We start from the raw sequence: 24276 nt of genomic DNA, 5'->3' as shown, positions 1-24276 counted from the left end.
AAAAACTAAGAAAGCTAAAATCATATTTGGTTGATAAAAGCTTGATATATAAATTACCTAAAACGAGGCACAAAATCTATTGGAATGAAACCTCCACTCAATGATTATAAAAAATTATGAATGAAAAATATAAGAAAGATGCCAAAAAGACAGTTAATCTATGATAAGTCACTACAGTTCAATGAAGTACCAAAAGTATAAGAATCCTCTCACACACAAACACACAATATGCAACAATAATAATCAATACCAACCTGAATAGTAAATCTTACAAAAAATTATTTATAGTGTTGATAAAGACCTAATCTTAATGGACTAATGAGTTGACATCAAATCCAATTTAAAAATAACCCAAAGTATATAAAGTCCAAAGTATAAATTTTTTTAAAAAAACCCAAGTCTGAAACTTAAAACACTAAAGTCACGTAAAATAGTCTACAAGAACATAAAACTAAATGTTTCCCTTGCTCCCACCATAATGAATATGCTCTCTTGACTCTTCGTAAGTGATGCCTCGTCTTTGAAAGATATTTTTGAAATATGAAAAACATGTCAGTAGCAAGAATAATATGCCTTCACAAACACCCTTACATGTTTACACTCTAATAGATGTCACTCCTCTCACGTTTTACTTAAATATGACTTTTTATAATAATATGCTCATCTTTTTGCCTTTTACCTCTCGTATTGACCATTTCAACCTTTTAAAGAACTAATCTCAACCATATTATTCGGTCGACTGGTTTCTGCAAAATTTCCAGGTGTTCATCATGGATGAATAACAGTTGATTGGTTCACTTAGTATGCTCAGGTGGTCGATTAGTTCAGCTTAAAAACCAGTTTTGATAGTTTCAAACCTGGTAAAACTTGAACTAATTAAAATGTATATTAATCCTATTTATGTATGCAATGTGAAGTGTGCAAGTTCATTTTAATTTGCTATTGTGTAAGATATAAAAATTTAACAATAAGCCCTAAAATGAATCCTTAATAGTTAAGTCTTCACTTGCTTTGCATCTTGGACTTATTGATGGATTTCTTCATTCATTTCCATATGCTTGTTGATCTAATCTTCATATAAAACCTGTTTAAACTTAATATCATCCAAGCATATCGTTAGTCCACTTTCCATTTAATTGTTATAATAAAAATACAAGATATTATAAATATTAATATATGACCCATAAGTTAACATTACAAATATAAAAATGCTAAATATTACAAATCAAATATGAATATGTTACGAAGACGCGAAAACAAACATGTAAGTAAGAAAACTAAAGTAATATGACTCAATTAACCAAAAAATATCTTTAGAATACTAATATGGCCTAATATTATGGAGGCAAATAAAAAAAATATTAATGCAAATTGACCCTATATGATTTATTTTGTAATTTCAGAATTACTTAAACCTAAGTATGTCGAAATAACCCTGAAATTAATATTTGAAACTAAGAAACCAAAAACCCAAATAATATCAATTGTAAGTGTATATCTTTGAGTTTTCGAATTCAATCTATTGTAATTTCAAGCATGTGACTTAATTTTTGTAAATGATTTGCTTCTTTTCTTTTATATATATGTGTGTGTGCGTACGCGTAGGCGCTACTAACTTTCTTTTGATAGTAATGAAATTCAAAGACTTTTTTTTAAAACTATGTCGTAAATTTCATAATTGAAGAAAGAACACAAAAACAAAATGGAAACTTAAAGATAAAAAGATATAACTTGATTTTAGAGTCATGTTTTAATACTAACTGATGCGAACCTGAATGGTAAGAACCCTAAAACCCACAGGCAAAAAAGAACAAACCTAATAAAGTTAAAAATATATTTGGTTGATTAAAGCTTGATATAACAATTACTTAAATCAAGACACCAAAACTATTAAAATGAAACTCACACCTAATATTATAAGGAATTGTGAATGAGAAATATAAAGAAAACTCTATAAAAACAAGTATTCTTGAATAAATTAAGATAGTTCAATGAAAAAAATAAAAATATAACAATCTTCTCACACATAAGCACATAATATGTGACAAAAATAATCAATATCAATCTGAATAGTAAACTTGCAAAAGAGCACTTATAGTATTGAAAAAGATATAATCCTGATGGACCAAAGGGTTGACATCAAGTCCAATTTAAAAATAACTTATAGTATGTGAAATAAAGCCCAAAGTATTAAAATAAAAAAAAACTCAATTCTAAAACTTAAAATACTAAAGTTGTATATAATAGTCTAAAAGAGCAAAAAACTGAATGTTTCCACGCATAAAGGCCTTTTAGCCGACCTAGTATCTTTGAAAACAAGGATAGTTGTTGTCACCTTTTTGTTTCCATGTAGAATGAGGAAACCTTCCAAATAAGCTTGCTGCCACCCCTTAGTTTCCTTGTAGAATATCGACTCCTTATTAACTCTATTCCTTTATCAGCTAAGAATTGTTAAGTTGTCAAACTTATCAAATATAAACTTTTTTATTGCCTTAAATGTTTCTATGTATAACAAGGACCCTAACTGATATGAAATCAATAAAACACATTAATTAATCAAGGTTGTCCATGCTCTATTTGGACAACCCACCATTGTGAAGTAATTAGGCCCGTGTTGTAGATGAATTAACCCCCTTACATATAAATTAAATTGATTAAAGTGTGATCATCATTTGTTGTAGTCTCTTTAAAATTCACTTTAGCTCAAATACTTTAAATAAACCCATTAAATATATAATTGAGCTTTTCCCTCCTTGATCGCGCAATTAGTCTAATTAGCACTTCTAATGGGTCCTTTGGTGTTGAAGGTTGCATTATAGATTGATCCACATCATTAGGGCAATGTATTATCTATTAATTACTCAAATACTTTCAAATAATCCATGTTATGCTTAATATCTACTATTTTTTTTTACCATTGATTAAGTTAATGTGTAGTTTGGATCAAAACATAACGTTCTTCATATAAGATAACTTAGTAATTTCAAGTCTATGGATCACTTACACAACCATTATGTAAGTCTTTCAATATACACAAGTGATCTCTCCATATGAATTTATCAAATAGGTCAATTCAATATATATATTATTTAACAAACACCTACATAATAATTTTAGGTATCCTTAATACCTTACCTTATGAGAATAATTATTTTATTTCATAAGAAAAGGAACATAATATATATCGGTCTCAACAACTCTAATTAATATCCAATCTTAATATAGCATTGACCATGAATATTTATAAACAATACTTTAATACAATACGAATCCTCATATTTATAACCACTTTATAATTTTCTTTGCAAATAATTTTTGTCTCAATAATTGAATCTTTACTCTAGACTTATTAATCAAACATAAATGAATAATAAAAATAAAAGATGGATTTATTAAAAATATATTTTTTACATGAACAAAATTAGTGTTAAGTATAACCAACCATTTGATTACATTACACGTACACTAACAACAAAATCACCAAGAGGTTATATAGTATATACATCTCAATTAATATTCTATAAAATTACAAATCAAATACATTTCGTCAATAGCCCATCAAACCAAGAAAATAATTTTGAAAATGAAGAGGAATAAAGTGTTTCAAATCAAGAAGATTTTCAAAGCTAACAAGAAATTCAAGAACAAAATATCTAATATACCTATAAAAATCCTCAAGATCCAAATCCACCTAAGCAAAACCAAGAGATTCAATAGCTTGACTTTCAACTTCACCCTGCTAACTTCCTTACCATTATATTTCAAAAAAATATGAAATCAAAATAAAGGATAAAGTCACTATAAGACATGGAAATAAAAGCATTATTTTCAAAATTTTACCTATACAAAATATGTTTTATATGCAAGATGGAGGACTAATTGATATTAGGGGTGAGAAAAAAACCGAAAAACTGATTAAACTGAGAAAACCGGAAAAAAAATAATTGAAAAAACCGAACCGTGAAAAAAAACCGATTAAAATTTTGAAAAAACCTACTGGTTTGGTTTTATAAGCCTGAAATCGAAAAAACCAAACCGAACCGAATCCAAACCGAAAAAAAGAAAAAAAACCGAGCTAAACCGGAAAAAACCGAGCCAAATCGGAAAAAAACCGAGCCAAACTGAAAAAACTGAGCCAAACTGGTTTTTGTCCTAAAAAACCGAACCGAGACCGGTTAGTTTGAACCGGTTTCGGTTCGGTTTTGGTTTTTTTTTTAATTTCGATTTGATTATTTTTTTTTATAAAAACCGAACCGAACCAAAAATAATCACTCCTAATTGATAAATATGGTCTTTAATCTACTAGGATTATCTTCATGAATTATTGTAGCATAAATATTTGAATGCTCCCTTGGTTTAGTGGAAAATTTGCCACATCGTGTATAAATATTAATTACTTTATTTTGTTTTGCAAAATGAATTAATATAATCCCTTTAATTTTAAAACTAATTAATTAGTTTCTTTAGTCCACTTTATTTTTTTTAATTTTTTTGTTTTTTTCTTTAAGAAATAAAAAAATAAAAAAGTAAGTAATATGAAAAATCGGAGAGAAGAAAATATTTTTTAGAACAAAATAATATTAAATTAAGCATGGTAAAACTACATAGAGTAATTTTGTAAAGTAAAGAGAGGTAAAACTACAGAGTAATTTATAAAAGAAGGAAAAAACGAAACCGGCATCCAATTTCAGTTTCTGCTCAACACGGCCTTGATTTAGAAATAAAATAAAGCCCTAATTAGACACCAGCAGTGCCATACCATACCATACCATACCATACCATGGAGGACTCAGAGGGAGTTCTAAGCTTCGACTTCGAGGGCGGCCTCGATTCGGGCCCCGCCAACCCCATCGCCTCCATCCCAGCGATTCCATCCGACAATTACGGCGCCGCAACCGCAGCTGCCCCCAACACCACAAACACAACCACCAACACTACCAACAACAGCAACTCTGGTGCGGCGGACATCCAGGCGGGTCGACGGAGCTTCCGGCAGACTGTATGTCGGCACTGGCTTCGAAGCCTTTGCATGAAAGGCGACGCCTGCGGTTTCCTTCACCAATATGACAAGTCTAGAATGCCTGTATGTCGGTTTTTTAGACTTTATGGAGAGTGCAGGGAGCAAGATTGCGTTTACAAGCACACCAATGAGGATATCAAGGAGTGCAATATGTAAGTAAGCCACTTTCGGTCAGTAAATATTAATGTAAATAAGGACATCCTTTGAATCATCAGTAAGAAAATATGTGTGTGTGTTCTTGTAGGTACAAGTTGGGGTTTTGTCCGAATGGTCCAGACTGCAGGTATAGGCATGCCAAGTTGCCTGGACCTCCACCTCCTGTAGAAGAAGTTGTTCAAAAGATTCAGCAACTGAATTCTTACAATGGTGTGACCTCTAACAAAAATTTTCAACAACGAAATGCTGGTTTTTCTCAACAAATAGAAAAATCTCCCAATACCATCATAAAACCATCAGGAACGGAGTCGGCTAACGTGCAACAACAACAACAACAACAACAACAGACCCAGACACCACATCTTACAAATGGCCAGCACCAGCAACCCCAACAGCCTAATCCTTTGAACAGAATTGCAACGCCTTTACCTCAAGGAATATCTAGGTGTGTTCAGAGTTCTGAGGTCCTTTATTGAGTTTTGTAAATCAATTATTGTATTTTGTTTTTCTTGGATATTCTGATTATCGTTATTAAAACTACACATATAGATGACTTTCTGTATCAAAAGTCTATGATCATCTAATAAAGCCCATTATTACTTCAAACCTCTCTCTCTCTCTCTCTCTCTCTTTTAATTTGCCCTAACTGTTCACTTGTGTAAGTTGGCTTGAAGGTCCCCAAACCCTATAATTTGCAAGGATTAATCCTGTGCATTGAATCCTACTGATGCTAAAGTGAAATGGCTCTTGGCGTGCCTCAGGCATGAAGGCATCCAGCATCTCTTTATGTTCCATAGAGGGTGGAACAAATGGGATAGTTGCATCATTGCTTGAAGAGACATGCATCAGCTGTAACTATTCTCACTGTTCAATTTACTCCAGATTCTAGTCCTGTTTTTCTAACAACTTCTCTTGCAGTCAAGGCCCTTAAAACTGTTTCAAAAGATCATCTCCTAATCTTTGTTTGAAAAAAATAACCCCTCTTATGAAGTGGATGTTTTGAGAATGTTGCTTATTGTGTTTGTGTAAAAAGTTTGTGGATATATTTCATTGGTATATGCTTTTCAGGCTTCTCTTTACTTTTGATAATGCATTCTTTACTTCTTAATTTAATGATGTTTTTCAACTTTCTCATTTTATTATTATTTTTTCCTAAACAGTGTTGAGATATTAATTAATGCCTCACATACAGGGACAACTACTTTTCATGTCCTGATTCCTTGGGGCATAGCTGTTTGCTGTCAGATAACTTAGTCTAGTGTGATGGTATTTTAAGCTGTTGATGCAAAATGACTGACACCCACCAATATGTAAGTAACAAAGAACTCATGCAGGACATCTTTGAAGTATCTGTTCTGATAGCGTTTGGTAAAGAATTAGGGCAAGGAAATTGGAGATTTAGAGTATAAGAACAGGGGATTTAGGGCATGGAATTTGAATTGGTATGAAAGTAAAAGGCCACCAGCTTTCACATTACTAGTTATTCTAGGAATCACACCTAGTAGATAGAAAACCTAAGTAGGCATCTCACCTAGGGTTCCTAGGAGTCACACCTAAGATTGATTGGATGACACACCATTAAATCGTAATTGCTGGAAATGTTATTCGTTGATCTGGTTCTCTTAACAAAGCATACCAACATGGCTACTTATAGACTCCTCATACACCTAAAGCATCATGTTGCTGAATTCCAGGACTTAAATCTTAAATAAGAAAATACCACCATTTCTATTTAAATCTACCTAATTAAGGACTAATAAGCCACTTGAACATAAAATAAAAACCTAGACCTAGATGACTTTCAGCAGAAATTATAAAAATGCCCTTGTGTTCAATAATTATAGAAAGAGACTATAATCCTGCTTCCTTTTGTTGACTGCATCATGTGCGATTCCAGAAATTACAGAAACATCCTTGTGTCTGATAGTTCCACAAAACTATTATAATCCTGCTTATTTGATGTCTGCATTAAGAACTTAATAATTCCTAAAAAAAATAAAAATAAAAAGAACTTAAGCAGAATGCCTGATTTTTCTTATTGAATCACCTTTCTCTATGTTCCTTTTACTCTTTTGATCAACCAACTGTGAAACTTCTAAATTCTTCTCATACATGACTTCTAGTTTTAATGTCCATAAGGTGATAAATGAATTTGCAAATACATGCTGAACTTGTTCTGTTGATGCATTTTGTATTAGTGGTTGATAATTGTAAAAGTTGTGTTCATCCTTTGAAAGTTGGCTGTTTTTATAGCAACTGTATATTGGTAGGATTTGCTGTAGAATCAATTTTTCACTCAGACTGCTAAGGGAAGAAGTAGCTACAAGGGACCATTCTTCCTTTGCATCAAATGACACAATAAGGTTCCTTAGAGAATTTGATGAATGCATGGTAAGTAATTGATGTTGCAAATGGTTTTAATAAGTGCATGCCTAAACAACCCAAAATAGAACTAGTTTGTTTTTCATGCTCTGTATTTTTATTGCGTTATGTTAATATTCATCCTCTCACCCATCTATCTACGAACTCATTTAGTTATATGTATGTCTGTGTGTACATATACATGTATCTGTGTTACGGTCTGTTTTGGATTAGGAGGCGAGGGATAATTAGTAAGCTTTTGCTCGTGTTTGAAATTTTTTGAATGGATTAGGTTCCCATGTGAGTCAGCTAAGAGTGATTAAGACTCAGTTGGTTTGTGTCCTCAAGACAGTAGTCCTATTTTTAAATTGTTTGGTAAACAAAAAAAGATAATTGGGCTCTGCAATGCAGTTTAAGCCTCAAAACAGAATTTTGGGAATTTGAAACGTGTTCTTAAACAAGCTTGTAAACATGAACATAAAAATTCAAGCTGTAGATTCGTATGTAATGGTGTATGATTCCAAGTTTGAATGATCCTAGGATGACTGCACTGATTGTGTGATTTGTAATGAGTTGCAATGGATGGGAGAAAATGTCTTTTGGGATTTGGTTGATATAATGAACGATGCAGGAAAAGTAGGAAGCAACAAGTAATAATAAAAAGAGCAGCTAAATTTAAGAAAGAATGAACTTGATAGGAGTGAACATAGATTTTGGGGGTGTATAAACTTATGATTTTGATAAAGAGAAAACATCCTGAAAAGCTGTGAATGAATCGGGATGACATTACAACTTGGAATGGGAGTAAGAAACCTACAATAATAAGAAAAAACTTAAATTAACTATAGTTTTCGCATTATGTTCCCAGGTTAAAGCAAATTGTCCCTGTTTTGGCACATCAAGCATATAGAAGTCCTAGATAGTAGCCTCATTTTATGATAAAAATTGTTGAGCAATTAACATGTACTTGCGATTTGTCTCACCTGTTTGATTCCCGGGCCAATATATCATAAGTGAAGCCCTAATTTCCATCGTCAACATTTGTTGCCACCATATAACTTTCTGGAATCCTTTCTTTGAGACTGCATTATACATTTAGGAAAAGGATAGTGTGGGTAATCTGATGAATTTTTCATAAGTTGCTTTATGTTCTCCTTGTGTCTACTTGATTTTTAGTGACATCATAAAGGGGTAGGCATCATAGATTGGTGGGGAATCCCATTTTTCACTGGTCAAGAAGGTACAGACATCATAGTTCGGTGGAGAATCCGAATTCACTTCAACAACGATACCATCTTCAGAATAATGACCCTGGAAATTAACATTATGATGCAGCCTAGGGGAAAAAGTCTGATTTTCAGTGAATATGTGAACAAGGTAAAAGCTGTAATTTCAGTGATTTCCATGTTGGAACTTTTTGCAAGAGAATAAAGATTTAGTGCTTGCTAATAAAAAAAGCATTCCTAAAACATAGAGGAGGTTCCTCATTTACAATTAAAATATCTAAATTCTTAACTTAGTCGATATAAGCTTTCTGAATGGGAACAAGAAACCTTGATTTAGAACAACTCCTAGTTAATGCCCTTATAATATTGGGGTGATAGAGAATGATGTCAAAACTGCTAAATTAACAAAAGGAAGGATTAATTAATAATAGCTCCTCTAATGGGAGAATAGTAGGAGTATGCACTCAACTTTTATTATGCTGATACCTAAGAAAAACCAAAGATCCAGAGTGAGGGATTATAGCCCTATAAATGTTGTCAAAGCTTCATGCATGATTTTGTTGATGGTGTTATGAAATAGGCTTTCTTGCAGTGATGGTGCTTAGTAGATACAATTTTTGATCCTAGAGTGTATGCATGGTTCGTTAGTTATAGAATGCTGCTTTGGTGGCTAATTAGGTGCTAGAGGATGCCAAAGAGTAGGAGGGTAGTGGCGTTGAAAATGGGTTCTGAGAAGGTATATGATTATGTAATTTTAGATATTTGAGTTTATAGAGGAAGTCCTTTGGAGCTTCTTTTTCTAGCATCCCTTTATAATTGTTCTTCTTTTAAGATTCCAATTTTTTGCAATGGGAATTTCTTATGATCCGTCATAAGGTCAGTTATAGAGACCATGTTATCAGCTGAAGGGTGTGTTGCTACACTAAGGTTAGAGGGGCTTCTAGTACTGGTTAGTTTGTGTGAAGAAAAAAATTTTCTTAATGGAAAAATGGCTTTGAAGCTTTCCTCTTGAACCTCATTTCCTTTGGCACAGAGGCAGTCACTGAAAATGTGTGGTCTTCAAAGGAACGATTGTTATTCCCACTCTAGGATGGCTAATCATGAATGTGAATCCTTGTAAATTCATGTCATCAGTTTCTCCTTGTTTCTCCTAGTTGGTAATGGTTCTTGTATTCATTTATGGGAGGAACTGTGGATAAGGGAACAATCTTTTTTTGACAGCTTCTTTTCATGTGTATCACCTTCTCAGTTTGTGTAATCTGAAATCCCAATGGATGGAAAACATAGGACCTCTTTTTGTTGCTGCCTTTTTTGTTTGTATTTAGCATTCAATACGATACGACGAAGTTTAGTGACTTGTTGTAGGTTAGAAGCTTCATATGTCTCTTCTCCTAACATTGTGCTGTGTGTCATGCTGGGAGTCACCTTTACCTTTCTCCACTGATAGCTTAGGTTATGTGAGGGTGTTTGAGAGTGTGGTAGCGGTTGCTTTTCAAAGTGTTTTTCACTCGGAAATGCATCAAAATAATGTTTTTTTATTTTTTTAAAAAAGTAATTTTGACATCAGCACATTAAAACGATCTGAAAACACAATAATAATAATAATAATAGTAGTAGTAGTAGTAGTAGTAGTAGTAGTAATAATTTGAAGCAAATAAAAAAATTTCAATTTATTCAAAAGCGCTTTTGAAACGCAAAAACAAACGGGCTCAGACTATTTGTGTCTTTTGGTAAGAGCACAAGACAAGTGTGATGCTTGCAGTTATATAGGCTGTTTGAATGTGAAGGAATTCTAGAAGTTTTAGGACTATTCCAATTCAAGATTGCTTTTATGGGATAGGATAGTCCTTTTGACATTGCAATGGGGCTTAGCTTTAGAGGCTTTATAGGAATCTCTTTAGCTGACACGAGGTGGGACTGGAATGCTCCCCTATCTTTAGTTTCACCTTTCAAGGGGTACATCTTCCTAGTCTCCTTTGAAATTTTATTCTCTTTTCTTCTAGTATATTTTCTCATATACATGATAAAATTGCCTGTATTATGGTGAGTTGCATGGGATACATGGCATCAATTGTTTGAGTTGGTAGAGAACCTTGGATATTTCAAGTAAGGTTGCTGGTTTCCTGTCAATTTCCTATGAGGGTAATGGGGAAGGAAAGACCATAAAATTGTTATGCGTTCTGTGGCCTATGCGACAATTTGGTGTATTTTGTTGGAGAGGAATGCTAGAGCTTTTAAGCTCAGTTTACATAAAGAAATTGTTTTTAGATAGAAAAGTGTTTCTTGCTTCATTATGGTGTCATGCTTCAGGTACTTTTAGAGGGGTTTCTTTAGCTGACTGAGGCGAGATTGGAATGCTTTATTGTTATAGTTTTGTTATGCTTTGTTTCTTAGATTGGAGGATGGCTTGTTCTCCTAACTGTCTCTGTATAATTTCTTCTTTTCATTTATGAAATCTTTTATTATCTACAGAAAGGCGGCTTCATCAATGCTAACACCCTAGGTTCAAGCTTAGAAATAATAATTAAAAAAAAAAACATAAAAAAAAACATAAGTTGCAGATCTAAATAGTTGTTTCATTTAGCCTTCACATGGTTTCAATGAGGTTATTTTGATCAATTTTTATTTGAAAGTCTAAAATCTTAGGAATAATGCTCTCAAAGTATATAATTATCCATTCCTAAGACAACTGAAAAGGCAGGGATGGCTAAACTATAGGATAGTCCGCTAAGTTAGATCATCTAGTTGAACCGACCTTTAATTGATGACCATATACTTCATAGTTTATATGAACTAGAATCAAATATCATTTCTCTTTCCTTCGCTATGCCAGAATCTACCTGGAAAGACAGGAAATGAAGTACTCATAGAAGGTACTGAATGAAGAGTGAGGACATGGAGTATGGTGTCATGATGAGTTGCCAATGAACTGTGATTCTCTTGTTAAACTTTATAGATATTTGGCTTAAGTTTTGTGACTGACTGGTTATTCATTGTTGGTGTTTTTGGGACAGAACATGGCTAGTTAATGATGAGACTAAATTTCTGTTTGACAAGGGTTTTTTAGGGACGAAGAGGATATTTTTTTGTGCTGTAAATTACTCATTATTAGGAAACTATCCTTTGTATTTGTGATTTAAACTGGTATGGCTATCAACTATTAATTTTGCAGTGAATCATAGGCCTATCTGCCTCTCAGGTGTCCTTGTGCTTTCCTGGTATGGTGATGAAATTCAATGAGTGGATGGATGTTTAGAGCTGATATCCTTTCAGTGGCGAAAGTTTATCTTCTATTAGTTTTATGAGCATTGTGCTTTTAAAATTGGTGGTTTATAAGGTGCCATGGTTTGGGATTTTTTATTTTCTTTTAATTGAAATGCTCATAAAACTAGGTTTTGTTTTGCCCCATCTGCTTGTATACTGTTAGAACCTATTGAGAATAAGTGGGAACAGGCTTTTCCCTGACTTCCCATATAAGTGTTTGGTTGTTAGCATGTGTGTTTTAGGTGTTTGAAATTCCTCTCAGCTTATTACTTAATTCTAGATACAGTTGTTATTGATAGTATAAAGCCTTTCAAATGCGTTTCCTTTTGAACATCATTAATTGTTTTCAGTAATGCAACACATCTTTCATGCTGATTTACCATTTTATTTTTGCATCTTGATTTCTGTCAATAAGCAAATAAGATGGGCGTGGAGAGGTGAAAGTGATTTAACTGATTTACAGGGGAAGTATCTCCTTCATCCTGATTAACTAAGAATGCAAAGTTTCATTATGGTTTAAGTTGCAAAATTCTCTGGTGATATCAATTTCTATTTTGCTACTGATTGAGAATGTGGGCTTGTGTAAGTAGGAAATGTGGGCTTGTGTAAGTAGGAGTTTCTTGGTGCCACTGGACCTCATCACCTTGAAGTCCTCATGCTAGTGTTTAGGATGTTCTGCATGCTGTATGTGGGTTTCTCTGGCTGCCTGGTCAAGCTGCTAGTAGCCTGTTCTTGGTTTTTATTAATACATGAGTTCACTTTATTTCTAATCTACTTTTTGTATTTTTTCTGTTTATTGAACTTCTACTGTGTGATTTGCTTTCCTTTTAATTGTACTATTGCATTGCATCGAAAAAGACATTGTACTCTACCAATTATAAGTTGGGGGTTGATTTCAGTGTCTTTTGGCACACCTTGTTTATAATTAAATTGCAAATTTCTCTTTTCCATAATTGAATGCATTAACTTATTTGTCCCATATATGGAATTTAGGTACTTTATTGTTAAGAGTTGCAACCGTGAAAATTTGGAGTTATCTGTGCAGCAAGGAGTATGGGCAACTCAAAGGAGCAATGAAATTAAACTGAATGAAGCTTTAGACTCTGCTGACAACGTGATTTTGATATTCTCAGTAAACCGGACTCGACATTTCCAGGTAAATTTGGAATTTATTATTCAGTGAGTTGTTTAATTTGGTAGTTTGGATCCCCAACTTTCCCTATAAAAAATTGTTTTGGATTGGTTTTGATTAAAGGCTGCTACTTGGCTAACTTGGTTTCTAAGTTGCATCAAGTTGCCCTTGTTTGCTCTGACTGAGATGCTAAACCTGAAATTGTGTATGGTTGATAGGGTTGTGCAAAGATGGCATCCAAAATTGGTGCTTCTGTTGGTGGGGGGAATTGGAAATATGCACATGGAACTGCGCATTATGGGAGGAATTTCTCAGTCAAATGGTTGAAGGTATTCTTTTTCCCTCTACATCTATTCTGTTTCTCTGAATTTGTTTCTGCCTTGAATGATAAGACATGATACTGTAATTATAAAATGACTATCAGTGTTTTAATCCGAAGTGAAGTATGATAGATAAATTGAGAAGAAAGTTGTTTTGATTTCAATTGGAGTTTAACAAATTTGATTGATGTGAAAGTTTTGCGTTTTATTTCTCTCATAACTACATCTTGTTAGTTGTAAATTAAGAAGGATTTATGCAGAAACCTCAGGCTGCAACCAGGAAGGTTTAGTGCATGATGCGGGACAGGTTCCAGTTTTTATCACACAAATGCTTTATGGTGGGCCTTGGCTTGGAAAATTGGAGATTTAAGGTTTTAGATTAAAGAAAAGTGATACAGGGTTTGTAGAATTGCGGTTGAGTTATTAGACAATTAGCATAACATTGTAAATAGATGATAGATAACCTTATGTCGTGTTTACTTTTAGAAATAAATTTTCCAATTTTATCTCCACTTTTGTCATTATTCTAAACTCAATTTGTCCATAAAAACAAGCTTACTAACTGGTACTTCTATAAAACAGAGAATGAGGTCCTTGTTTGGATTGTTTAAAATAATGAATGTCAAAAAGATTACATAATAGATGAACCAAAGAGGGCCTTTGTTTATTAAAGAGGAGAAATTGGAAAACAAACTTTTAGTAGTTTTCTTGTTTTCTAGAGAACTGGAAAAACCGAAACACATGTTCAAAGTAAATACTACTTGGTAAACACATTTGTCTTAGTTTTCTGTTTTCAAGAAATCTTTTCTAGACAACTAACTCATGTAAGTACTACTTAAAACATCAAACTAAGTGTTTAACTCTCATTACTCATGCTTAATGCACCATACTATCTTAAGGAGCCAATTGCTGGATTTTTCTTTTAAAAGAGGGTATTCTCTATAAAATTAAACGATTACATTAGCATGTATATTGGGAATCAAAACTCGTAATGCTAATTAGACCTGAACTAAATAATGAAAACTTTTATTCTTATGTGGAATAAGGAATAGAACAAGAAACTCAAATCTTCATCATGAGATGATATTTTATATATCCTAATTCCTGCTAGAATATAATTACTTATGTTTCACATAAAAATTAAGCTGATAACATGGTCACTTAAAAGTAAGCTTAAAATTCCCATGTTGTTGAGGATGGGTTAGTGACATGTTTTGCCCTTGTATTTTTATATGGAAGTTGCTCCCAATTTTATTTTTATTTTTTAATAGATTCTACCCTTGTTTTGTAGGTTATGTAAAAAATCTGCCCCTGTCTAGTTCCTTTGATTGGGTGCCATGTGTTAAAGATTTGTGCATAACAGCATAAGAAAATTACATGTGGAAATTTTAAAAATAATAATAAAAAAAAAACCAATTTTGAGTATCAAGGAAATTAAATTAAAATTATAGGAAAAAAGATTGGGTTTTTCAAAATTAGAAATTATAAAAATACTAAAGAAATAAATTAAACTATATTTATTAGGTAAAGTATCTTTTTTCCTCAAATTTAAAACAAAGGTTGGATTTTTTAAAATTAAAAATTAAATTAATATTTACAAATTAATTAAAATGTTATTGAAGAAATTAAATTAAAAATATTGGGTAAAGTATACAACCTTTATTCCTAAAATTTTAATTCAATTTCTTTACTATTCAAATTTGGGCCTTTTCTTTACCCCCCTTCACTTTTTTTTAGAAACTTTTTGACCTTTTGTTAAATTTTCACGTGTAATTTTCTTATGCCTTGACGAATTGATTTTTTACATGTGGTATCAAATACAATAGAACTGGACGTGAGGTAAACAACCTTATGAAACTTATAGTAGAAAGGAGAATTCATAAAAAAATCATTGAGAGACAAAATCCATAAAAAAATAACAGTATAGGAGTAAAAAAATGTGCCATTAAACCTGGCACAGGCAATATCTTCAAAAGGGGTATCAATTACTTCGGTAATGCTAACTAATTTTAGACTGGTTCTTTGATGACAATCTGACAAAATATATATCTTGAAATGTATATAAAGGTACTGTATTTTTTAACTTGACTTGGAGGCTGCTTTAATTAGAAAAGCAACAATGGATTGTAGAGAAAACTAGATTCCTAAAAGTCATCATGCATTATTTATTTGTTGTGCAGAGTCCTGACTCCTGAGTGGCCTTGCTCATGATTTTGGTGGCTTCTCCATGTGAACTGTAACATATGGAATATGATTTATTTTGAATTCACAACTATCCTTTCTCCAAATGTTATATCATGGCTAGCAGAAAAACAAAAACTGACTGCTGCTGCTTTTCAATTTCATATTACCATGACAGATTATGTGCACTAGATGCTTGTTATTGAATGTTAGAATTCAAAATCTGGGGATAGCCATTAAAATTATAAAAAATCTCGCTACATTAGTTTTTGTGTATGTTTAAATAACACAAATATATGACTTAGCTAATTGCAATTTTCCTTTTGAAGTTGTGTGAACTGTCCTTCCACAAAACTCGCCACTTGAGAAACCCATTCAATGAGAACTTGCCGGTGAAGGTACTGTCTTTGGTCTTCGTCTATTTATTTTTTTGTTCTTCTTCTATCCCCCTGCATACTGTGTATACTATGTTTGTGAGGACTTGCATTTTTCTGCTCTTATCTTATAAAGAATGAACTTTTGAGTAATAAGTTCATGAAATTGGATTCTAAGAAATCTGCCTTACCAAATAAGTTCAAGTTCCCAACTACAGGAATTAATATTTGATTGTTTAGGAATTTTAATGTTGTATGATTATTTTGGACTTTCTGAGTGTTATGTGGGAATATTAGTATTTATTATTTAGAAGTTAAAATAGGAATTTAGATTATTTTAGTTTCTTATTGTATTAGGACTATGTAATAGGTTTTCTTATTTATATGGTTTGGTGCCTATAAAAATAAATAAGCACCCTACCTAGATATTAAGAGAATGTTGAATATTAATTATCAGACTAAAACTAAGTTTCTCGTTGAGAATTGGTTCTCTGGTTTTGTGTTCTCGTTGGTGGTTCTACACCACAATGCTTGTGTATCAGTGGCAGTCCTAGAATGCCCTTCTAAATGCCTTAAAGAGATTGCTGCCAGTGTATGCCATCACATGGACTGTGTTTTTTGGCCTGGCAAACTCTTATGGATTTGATATGTTCACTTGAGAACAAACGAGCTACCATACAGCTCTTAACAGCTGATTGTATCCAAAGGAAATTTTTGAACCTGGATCACACCTCCTGAAGATAATATGCCACATGATGTTTAGATGCTTTGACACAACCTTGGTCACCTCTCTTAAATATATGGTGTTCTGTTGTTACTTATAGGACGTAAGCATTGTCGCTAATTTTCTTCAGAATCATACAAGGACCTTCACTCTTTGAATGAAGCTTTATATATCAATACCTTTAGGATACTTTCAAGTCTGATGAGTATTTGATGATACCGAATACCCACTTTTCAAATCTATATTTGGAAAGATTGTAGAAGTAGCCATAGATCCAACATGTCAATTAAATGGTGGATAATCTTGTTTATGGTATGTCTTATCACCATAGATGCACCAAAAACCATAATTGTTTTTTGGTGCAAGCAAAGCTAGGATAGCAATGCATTAATTCTTAAAACAATTCTTTGGAGCTGGACAACAGTTCATCAATTCTTATAAGCTTGGCATGTCACAAGGATTCTTTCATAGGCTGGAAGATTAGGCTTTTAAGACCCTGGAATTAGAGGCAAAGGATGCAACTCATTTGGTAGTTAGCAGGTGCAACATCAGAAAAATCTGACAACCACCTAGTTTCCTCTAGGATCAACATGGAGAAAGGGACAGCAGCTGATTTTAACACTTCTCTTGCTATACAGAAAAAATCACATTTGATTTGGGCTAGCTACCTGGAAAAACACCAGAGATGCGTATTGTCATCAATGCCCTTGTAATTTTGATGTCAAGTTAACTCATTGGCCTGAAAACCATTTTCTTTCCCAGAGAGAAGTCCACATGTTGATCTGAAAGACAAGATCAACCAAGAATGTGAAGGACTTGCACAGGAATCATGTCACATAATATGGAATCACCAAAGGCACCACAAGTAAAAGTAGCAATGTTTGGAGTTACCAGAATGGTTTTGTAGGTTATTTAAAAAATTACAGAATTACCGTTAAAGGCCTATTCAAGTTCCCAAAGATGTTCCTTTTCATCAACCATATATGAAATCAATGCTTCAGCATTATAACCAGTCATGGAATGCCTTAGAAACTACTGCCAACTGCACCATGAAAGGGGTTGTGTTTAGGCCTGGCAAAATCTAATTAATTTGATATGTTGAATTGAGTACCCTAAGGCACCATATCAGCAATTCATGGCGCTCATAACTTAACAGAAATGCCTGAATGCAATGGTACAGCTGCCAGTTTTACATATTGGATCAATTGTGGCAATTTTTACTCTTTGATTTGTTAGCATGGGCAAAAATCCCTATGTAGAATGCATGAAACTTGTGTGAAATTATTAATGGAATTAAGACAAAAAAAACATACAAAAGGCCTTGTACTTCTACTGCTTGAATGGTGTAATAGTGAATTATTACTGTTATCATTGTTATTTTTGCATTAGTGCAATCATCAAGAAATGTAAGTACCTCTGATAATTGAGCTCCACATTTGAAATCATTTTTATCAATATGATTTCACTGCATTTCTTTTGTTATGATTGTTTTCTTGGTTGAAATTTCACTTATTGGAGCTACAAACTGTAATCAAGTCCTAATATTAGTCCAGCTAGTCTTTTCAATTCTTCATTGATGCTATAGTGTGTTTGCTTATTCCAAGCACTGTTTGTACTTCTCATGAACGCAGATTAGTAGAGATTGTCAAGAGCTAGAACCCTCTATTGGCGAGCAGTTGGCGTCCTTACTTTATCTGGAGCCAGATAGCGAACTTATGGTATGCTTGTTCCATAATTTTTTTCTTTCTTCTAAACACGGTGAATTAGATCAAGAAGCACATGAACAATTCAGAGAAAATGAAAATGAGATTGAAAAAAAGAATGATGTGTTGTGCCATTGCCCTTTCCTTTTTTGGCAATTAAATGTAGTCACATTTTGAAGATTTTGCTCTTGATAATCTTAAAAAAGTTTATTGTCCATTTGCCCTGCATTTAGAATGTGGTAACAAAATATGAGAACATAGAATAGAAGTTACAGTCATGTAGATGCATGTAAACATGTATATCAGGTTGTCCCACAATTGGTAAGGGATCATGTGAAATTAGACAAGATATTAGGTTCACAGCTTAACAACCAAAATAGGTTTTAACATGGGATGGAGGATGTTGCTTTTTTGCATGATTGAGATGACCACCATATAGTATTTGTACTTCAACAACGTTTTCTATTATAGTTTTCTTAAATATTTTCGTTTTGAGTTCTTGTAGATTTTGAAAAATGATCAATCAAGCACATTTTTCTATAAATGCCCTTTCAAGGGTGTATAAACCATTGCTACATAAGTGATCAAATTTCTGGAACAAATATATTGTATTTGATTGTTTTGTGAAATCTACAAGAACTGGGATAGAAGACATTTAAAAAAGAGGAACTCATGTACAAAATTCAATCAAGTTTAGATTCGAAAGTTATGGTTATTTCTTGAATGATTTGTATGATAAACAGGGTAGGTTTGCTATCAACTTAGTGGTTTTTCACAAACGTAAATGGTGTGCCTTTGGATTGTTGGTGATGCAGTTTCTTCACATTATTGTTCCATTTATGCGATGCTCTATAGCGACCTAGGTGTAATAGGTGCAGGCTTTTAGTGTATCCAATAATAATAATAATAATAATAATAATAATAATTTGTCACAAATAGTTTACCAGGTGGATCTACTATATTTTAGTCCTTGCTAATTTAATGATATTTCACTTTGGCATTAATAGTTTAAAATTTGTAACTATCACCCATATAGTTTCCAAAAGATTTCAGTGAGGCCCCCTAATGTTAAATAACTATAAAAGCAAACAAAAGTTTCTCTTTTCCAGTTTTCTTTCACTTTTCATGAATGACTTTTGTGTTTTTAAATGTTTACAAACTTAAGTAAAAATGTCAGACCCTGCAGCTGCTCAAGGGTATTAATCCTAGAATTCAAGATTTCAGGAACAAGTTAGCATCAGTTTTCCTTTTTCTTCTTTTATGTTGGATACATTATCTCAATTATGGACATCAGCTCCTTCCATTTATTTCTCGTCTTTGATTTTGTACATTTAGTATTCTGTGGTTGTAGCTGAGGGTTTAGGGAGGTGGGGATCCATTAGCTCAGAACCAAAAACATTTCTTTTGTAGAACAATTTTTTATATTGATGAAACCAGTATGCTTAATGGGTGGCCTTGCCAGACCCAATATTGCATTGGATCCTAAGGTGCAACTCTCCAAATTATGGAATGCAATGAACTAAATGTATCTAAATAATGTTCCTTCTGGGGTGCAGGCAGTCTCACTTGCAGCAGAAGCAAAACGAGAAGAGGAAAAGGAAAAGGGAGTCAATCCTGACAGTGGTGGTGAGAACCCTGACATTGTCCCCTTTGAGGACAATGAAGAAGAGGAAGAAGAAGAAAGTGAAGAGGAGGAGGAGTCCTTTGGGCAGCCTCTTGGACCAGCAGCTCAAGGCAGGGGGAGAGGTAGAGGAATGATGTGGCCTTCTCACAATCCAATGGCCCGTGGGGCTAGACCCATCCCTGGCATCAGAGGTTTCCCCCCCATGATGATGGGTGCTGACGGGTTTTCTTATGGAGCTGTTACACCCGATAGCTTTGGAATGCCAGATCTCTTTGGTGTGGCATCCCGTGGATTCCCCCCATATGGTCCGAGGTTTTCTGGTGATTTTACTGGTGCTGCATCTGGTATGATGTTTCCTGGGCGGCCTTCCCAACCGGGGGCTGTGTTTCCAGCTGGTGGATTTGGGATGATGATGGGTCCAGGACGTCCTCCCTTTATTGGGGGGATGGGTCCCACTCCATCAAATCTTCTCCGAGGTCCTCGGCCAGGTGGCATGTTTGCACCGTTTCCTGCGCCATCCTCCCAGAACAACAGCCGGTCTGTTAAGAGAGACCAGAGGGCGGCCGCAAATGATCGAAATGACAGGCATAGTGCAGAATCAGATGTGGTCAGGGGTGCAGCTGGGGAATCAAATGACGAGAGAAAATACATGCAGGAAACATTAAAGGCTTCCCATGAAGATCAATTTGGTGCTGTAAATAGCATCAGAAATGATGAGAGTGAAAGTGAGGACGAGGCACCAAGACGGTCAAGGCATGGGGAGGGAAAGAAGAAGCGCCGAGGTTCCGGAGATGATGCTACTCCTGGCTCTGAGCACTAACAGAAGGCGTACTCGTTTCTACTGGAGCATAACTAATCAGAAAGGCCTACCGTAGAACATGCGCTTCCTCCATCTCTCACCAGCCTTCATTCGAATGTGATTTAACTGTGGACTCTTTGTTTTTTGAACACTTTTTGGGGCATAAAAATGTATGGAGAAATGATTTTTTGTACTGTTTTTTTTTTCCTTACAATTTTTTAGGTTGACATGTCAGATATATATAAATTGGTGTATAACTAAATGAGTAGAATGTTGATTAGATATCTAGCGATGTCTATGGAGGATGAACATTATACACGGCCCTGGCGGGGATGAGAAACATAAAGAGATAAAAAGCAGGGAATACAGGGCTAGACGATCACGCTGCCGGTGGCACAATCCTTACAGTTCATATTCCTATAAAAAAAAGTTCCTTCTTTCTATAATTTCCTAGACCCTACAATCCTTTTGTTGCTATGATTTATTCAGATAACTGTTTCTGGGTTTTGCGAACGATCTTTCCAACACCAAAATCAACAAAAGGGGCAAGGAGATCAGCATCAAAGATTGATGGAGAAATAATGCAGGGGAACTCTTGAAAAGCTTTTTAACTTAATTAAATTAAATAACAAAAAAGCTCCTAAGGTTAAAAATCAACAAAAGGGTTTCTGGGTTTTACTTTGCCCCCGTAGTGTAAAAAAATATACTTTACATACTAGGTTTAGCGTTGCAAATTCAATCAACAAACAAGTTTAAAATATATCACAGAATTGCCATTATAATTAAATTAATAACTAAAAAGCTCTTAAGGTTAAAAAATTAAATATAAATCCTCAACTCTATGCAATTCACAACTGCAAATTAAATTAAATTAAATGAAATTAAATTAAATGGGATCATCTTCTTTCCTATCTTTTCTTTCTTGCCATCACATTTCTAACTACCACCATTTTTGCAATTATGTTGTGTTCCCCAGAATCAATCAACAATCACACACACCTCTATTTCTAGACATTTCTTCTTCTTCTTCTTCTTCTTGCTAATAAGGTGAATCATCTATTCTATCCATCTAAAAGAAGTAATCAAAATATTTCTAGACATTGGAATGCAACCAAGAATTGCACTCATCAAATAAATTTGAGATTATGAGAAAATAGTGAAAATGTGCATAGATTCAACTAACATATTTTCTAAATAAATGATTTGTTAGGTTTTTCAAAACATATAAACATAGCAAAAACAATATTTTTTTAAAACTTGTGGGAATCTCAAGGATCATGTTAGACGATCATTTAGGATTTGTGCGAAGATTCCCTAAAAACAATTCTTTTTTTTTTTGGAGTTTAATCAACTTCTCAATCCAAGATTGTTGCAAATCATAAAACATTCAATTATCAGACCTCTAATAATAATAATCCATATAAATAACTAGATTAGAAATCTCTTAAAACTCATTTAGGAGAGAGAAATTGCTATACTTTTAATGTTATCTCTTTATTTTCTTTATTATGCTTATCTATATAAGTGTATCTAATGTTTAGAGTGTGTACAATACATATATTGAGAAAATTATGACGCATAACATTCTAATTATAGAAAAAAGATTACCCTATTAATAGAAAAATATCTCATATATTATTTCTAAATATATTTAGAAATTTATGCAATTAAGTCCCTACTTGATTTTTCTTGGTCAAGAATTGTAATCCCTTGTATAAATTACATTGTAGTCCTCAATTTCTAAAACTTATTTATAATCAAGTAATACTTGATTAATTATCTCAGTTTAATTTCTTACCAATAATTCTTAATGTGTATGGCCTATTAGATTTTTAATATGTCGATTCAAATATAAATCACAATTCTAAATAAAAATATAATTAAATTAATTAATTTTATTATCAATACATGAATTTGCTTTTGGGTAGAAAGTACTTCTCTATAATTCTCGCCTTTAACCCTTTCCTAGTAAGTTACACTCAAGATAATTCATTATGACCCACACCTTTCTTTATGGCGTGGTTGAAGTGCACTAGAAAATGAGGGGCACATTTAATGTAAATGGACAGTGGTTAAAGCTTTATATGGATAGAAATTTCAATAAACACAAGCACTCCATTAAACTCACCAATGCTAAATGATAACCAAAGAAAGTCTAACTACAAGCTATAAACTAAAACTTCTTAAGATGCAACCTAAGTTTCTTAAATTCCTTCATTTTGTTTTTCTATTTGTTCTTTTCTTATTACTTGCATTTTTTTTCTTGTTCTAGGTTTGTTTAAGTTTGCAGGAGCTTCATAAACATTTTAACCTTTATTTTTAGAAATTAAGTCTAGAAGTTGCTCTTCTATCCTTCTCTTTTTCTTTATATTGGGGACAATTCTTAGTTTAAGTTTGGGGCCGATAAACCATTTGCATCTCCTTGTTTTATTTGAACAATGTTTAATCATATTTTAATGTTTTTCTTTGGATCGATTATTAATTGGACTTGTGTTTTTAAAATCAATCATATGGTTAACTATTTCATATATTTTTTAATCAAATGTAAGAATATAATAGATCAAAATGAAACAGGCCAGGAAGCTGGCAAGTCATATACTACAAATCAGAAGCAAAAAGGAACATGCTCTCATTCATCAAAAATATAGGGAGACAACTACCTAGAGAGAAAACTAAAAGTATCACATCGGTTAGCTAAAGAACCCAGGATCTAGCAGGTGCCAAAGATAACCAACCAAAAAGAATACCAACTAAAAGAAAATCCAACAATTGACGCAATTTGCAGTTAAGAGAACAACCAATGGCTATTGAAACACACAAGGGCCATTAATAGGAGGCTTGCAACCCCAACAGTAAAAGGAAAATAAACTCAACCAACATTCAGTCGGGAGTGGTCCACAACATGGAAGTGGAATATTGTGTTGAATAAGATTTGAAATCTCCTGAAGACTCTATCAACCCCCAAGCACTTTCCTTTAAATATTCATTTGTTCCTTTCTTTTCATGTAAGGTAGACACCGATGCCCAAGGAAACTCTTCGCATTCGAGCTTCAAGATTGCTTTTCCCCAACCTCAGACCATGCAGAGCACTATACAAAGTCGTCATGCTCCTGTCAATCCGCAACCAGGACTTAATCTTTCCCCACAAGTAGGATGTCCATTCACATGCAAAAAAACAAATGGCCATGCAACTCCTCTTCATGCTGGCAGAACACACAAGGGGATCACTAGGAAGAAAAGGCAACCTATCTCGAGTTCGAAGCTTCCTTTGAACTGCTAGCCACAAAATGAAGCAGTGCTTTGGCAGAGACCACTTTTCCCAAACAACTCTTTCCCATGAGACTGGAGAGCCAGATGGTCGAAAGAAGTTATAAGCATGAGACATAAATTTA

The 24276-nt window shown here is 33.5% G+C and overlaps 1 protein-coding gene across 1 annotated transcript; it reads left to right on the top strand.

Annotated features, from left to right (window-relative positions):
• The first annotated feature begins 4674 nt into the window (after positions 1–4674).
• Positions 4675–21168, top strand: LOC7487514 (30-kDa cleavage and polyadenylation specificity factor 30). Its single transcript, XM_024589293.2, has 7 exons — positions 4675–5172; positions 5265–5621; positions 13021–13183; positions 13378–13488; positions 15990–16058; positions 18390–18476; positions 20018–21168. Exons 1-7 carry the CDS (start codon positions 4781–4783, stop codon positions 20903–20905), a joined length of 2067 nt encoding a protein of 688 aa, XP_024445061.2. The 5' UTR covers positions 4675–4780; the 3' UTR covers positions 20906–21168.
• The last annotated feature ends 3108 nt before the right edge of the window (positions 21169–24276 follow it).

This window comes from Populus trichocarpa, chromosome 1, assembly GCF_000002775.5.
Source record: "Populus trichocarpa isolate Nisqually-1 chromosome 1, P.trichocarpa_v4.1, whole genome shotgun sequence".
In the NCBI taxonomy this organism is placed as follows: Eukaryota; Viridiplantae; Streptophyta; class Magnoliopsida; order Malpighiales; family Salicaceae; genus Populus; species Populus trichocarpa.
The sequence above is the reverse complement of the archived record's forward strand: the minus strand, read 5'-3'. Positions and strand labels throughout refer to the sequence as shown.

Bases quoted from the DNA above. Each gene is read 5' to 3' on its own strand.
- LOC7487514 (XM_024589293.2), top strand. From the start codon at position 4,781: ATGGAGGACTCAGAGGGAGTTCTAAGCTTCGACTTCGAGGGCGGCCTC. The intron at 13,489-15,989 runs GTATTCTTTTTC...TTCCTTTTGAAG, and splicing joins TCTCAGTCAAATGGTTGAAG to TTGTGTGAACTGTCCTTCCA. The intron at 18,477-20,017 runs GTATGCTTGTTC...TCTGGGGTGCAG, and splicing joins AGCCAGATAGCGAACTTATG to GCAGTCTCACTTGCAGCAGA.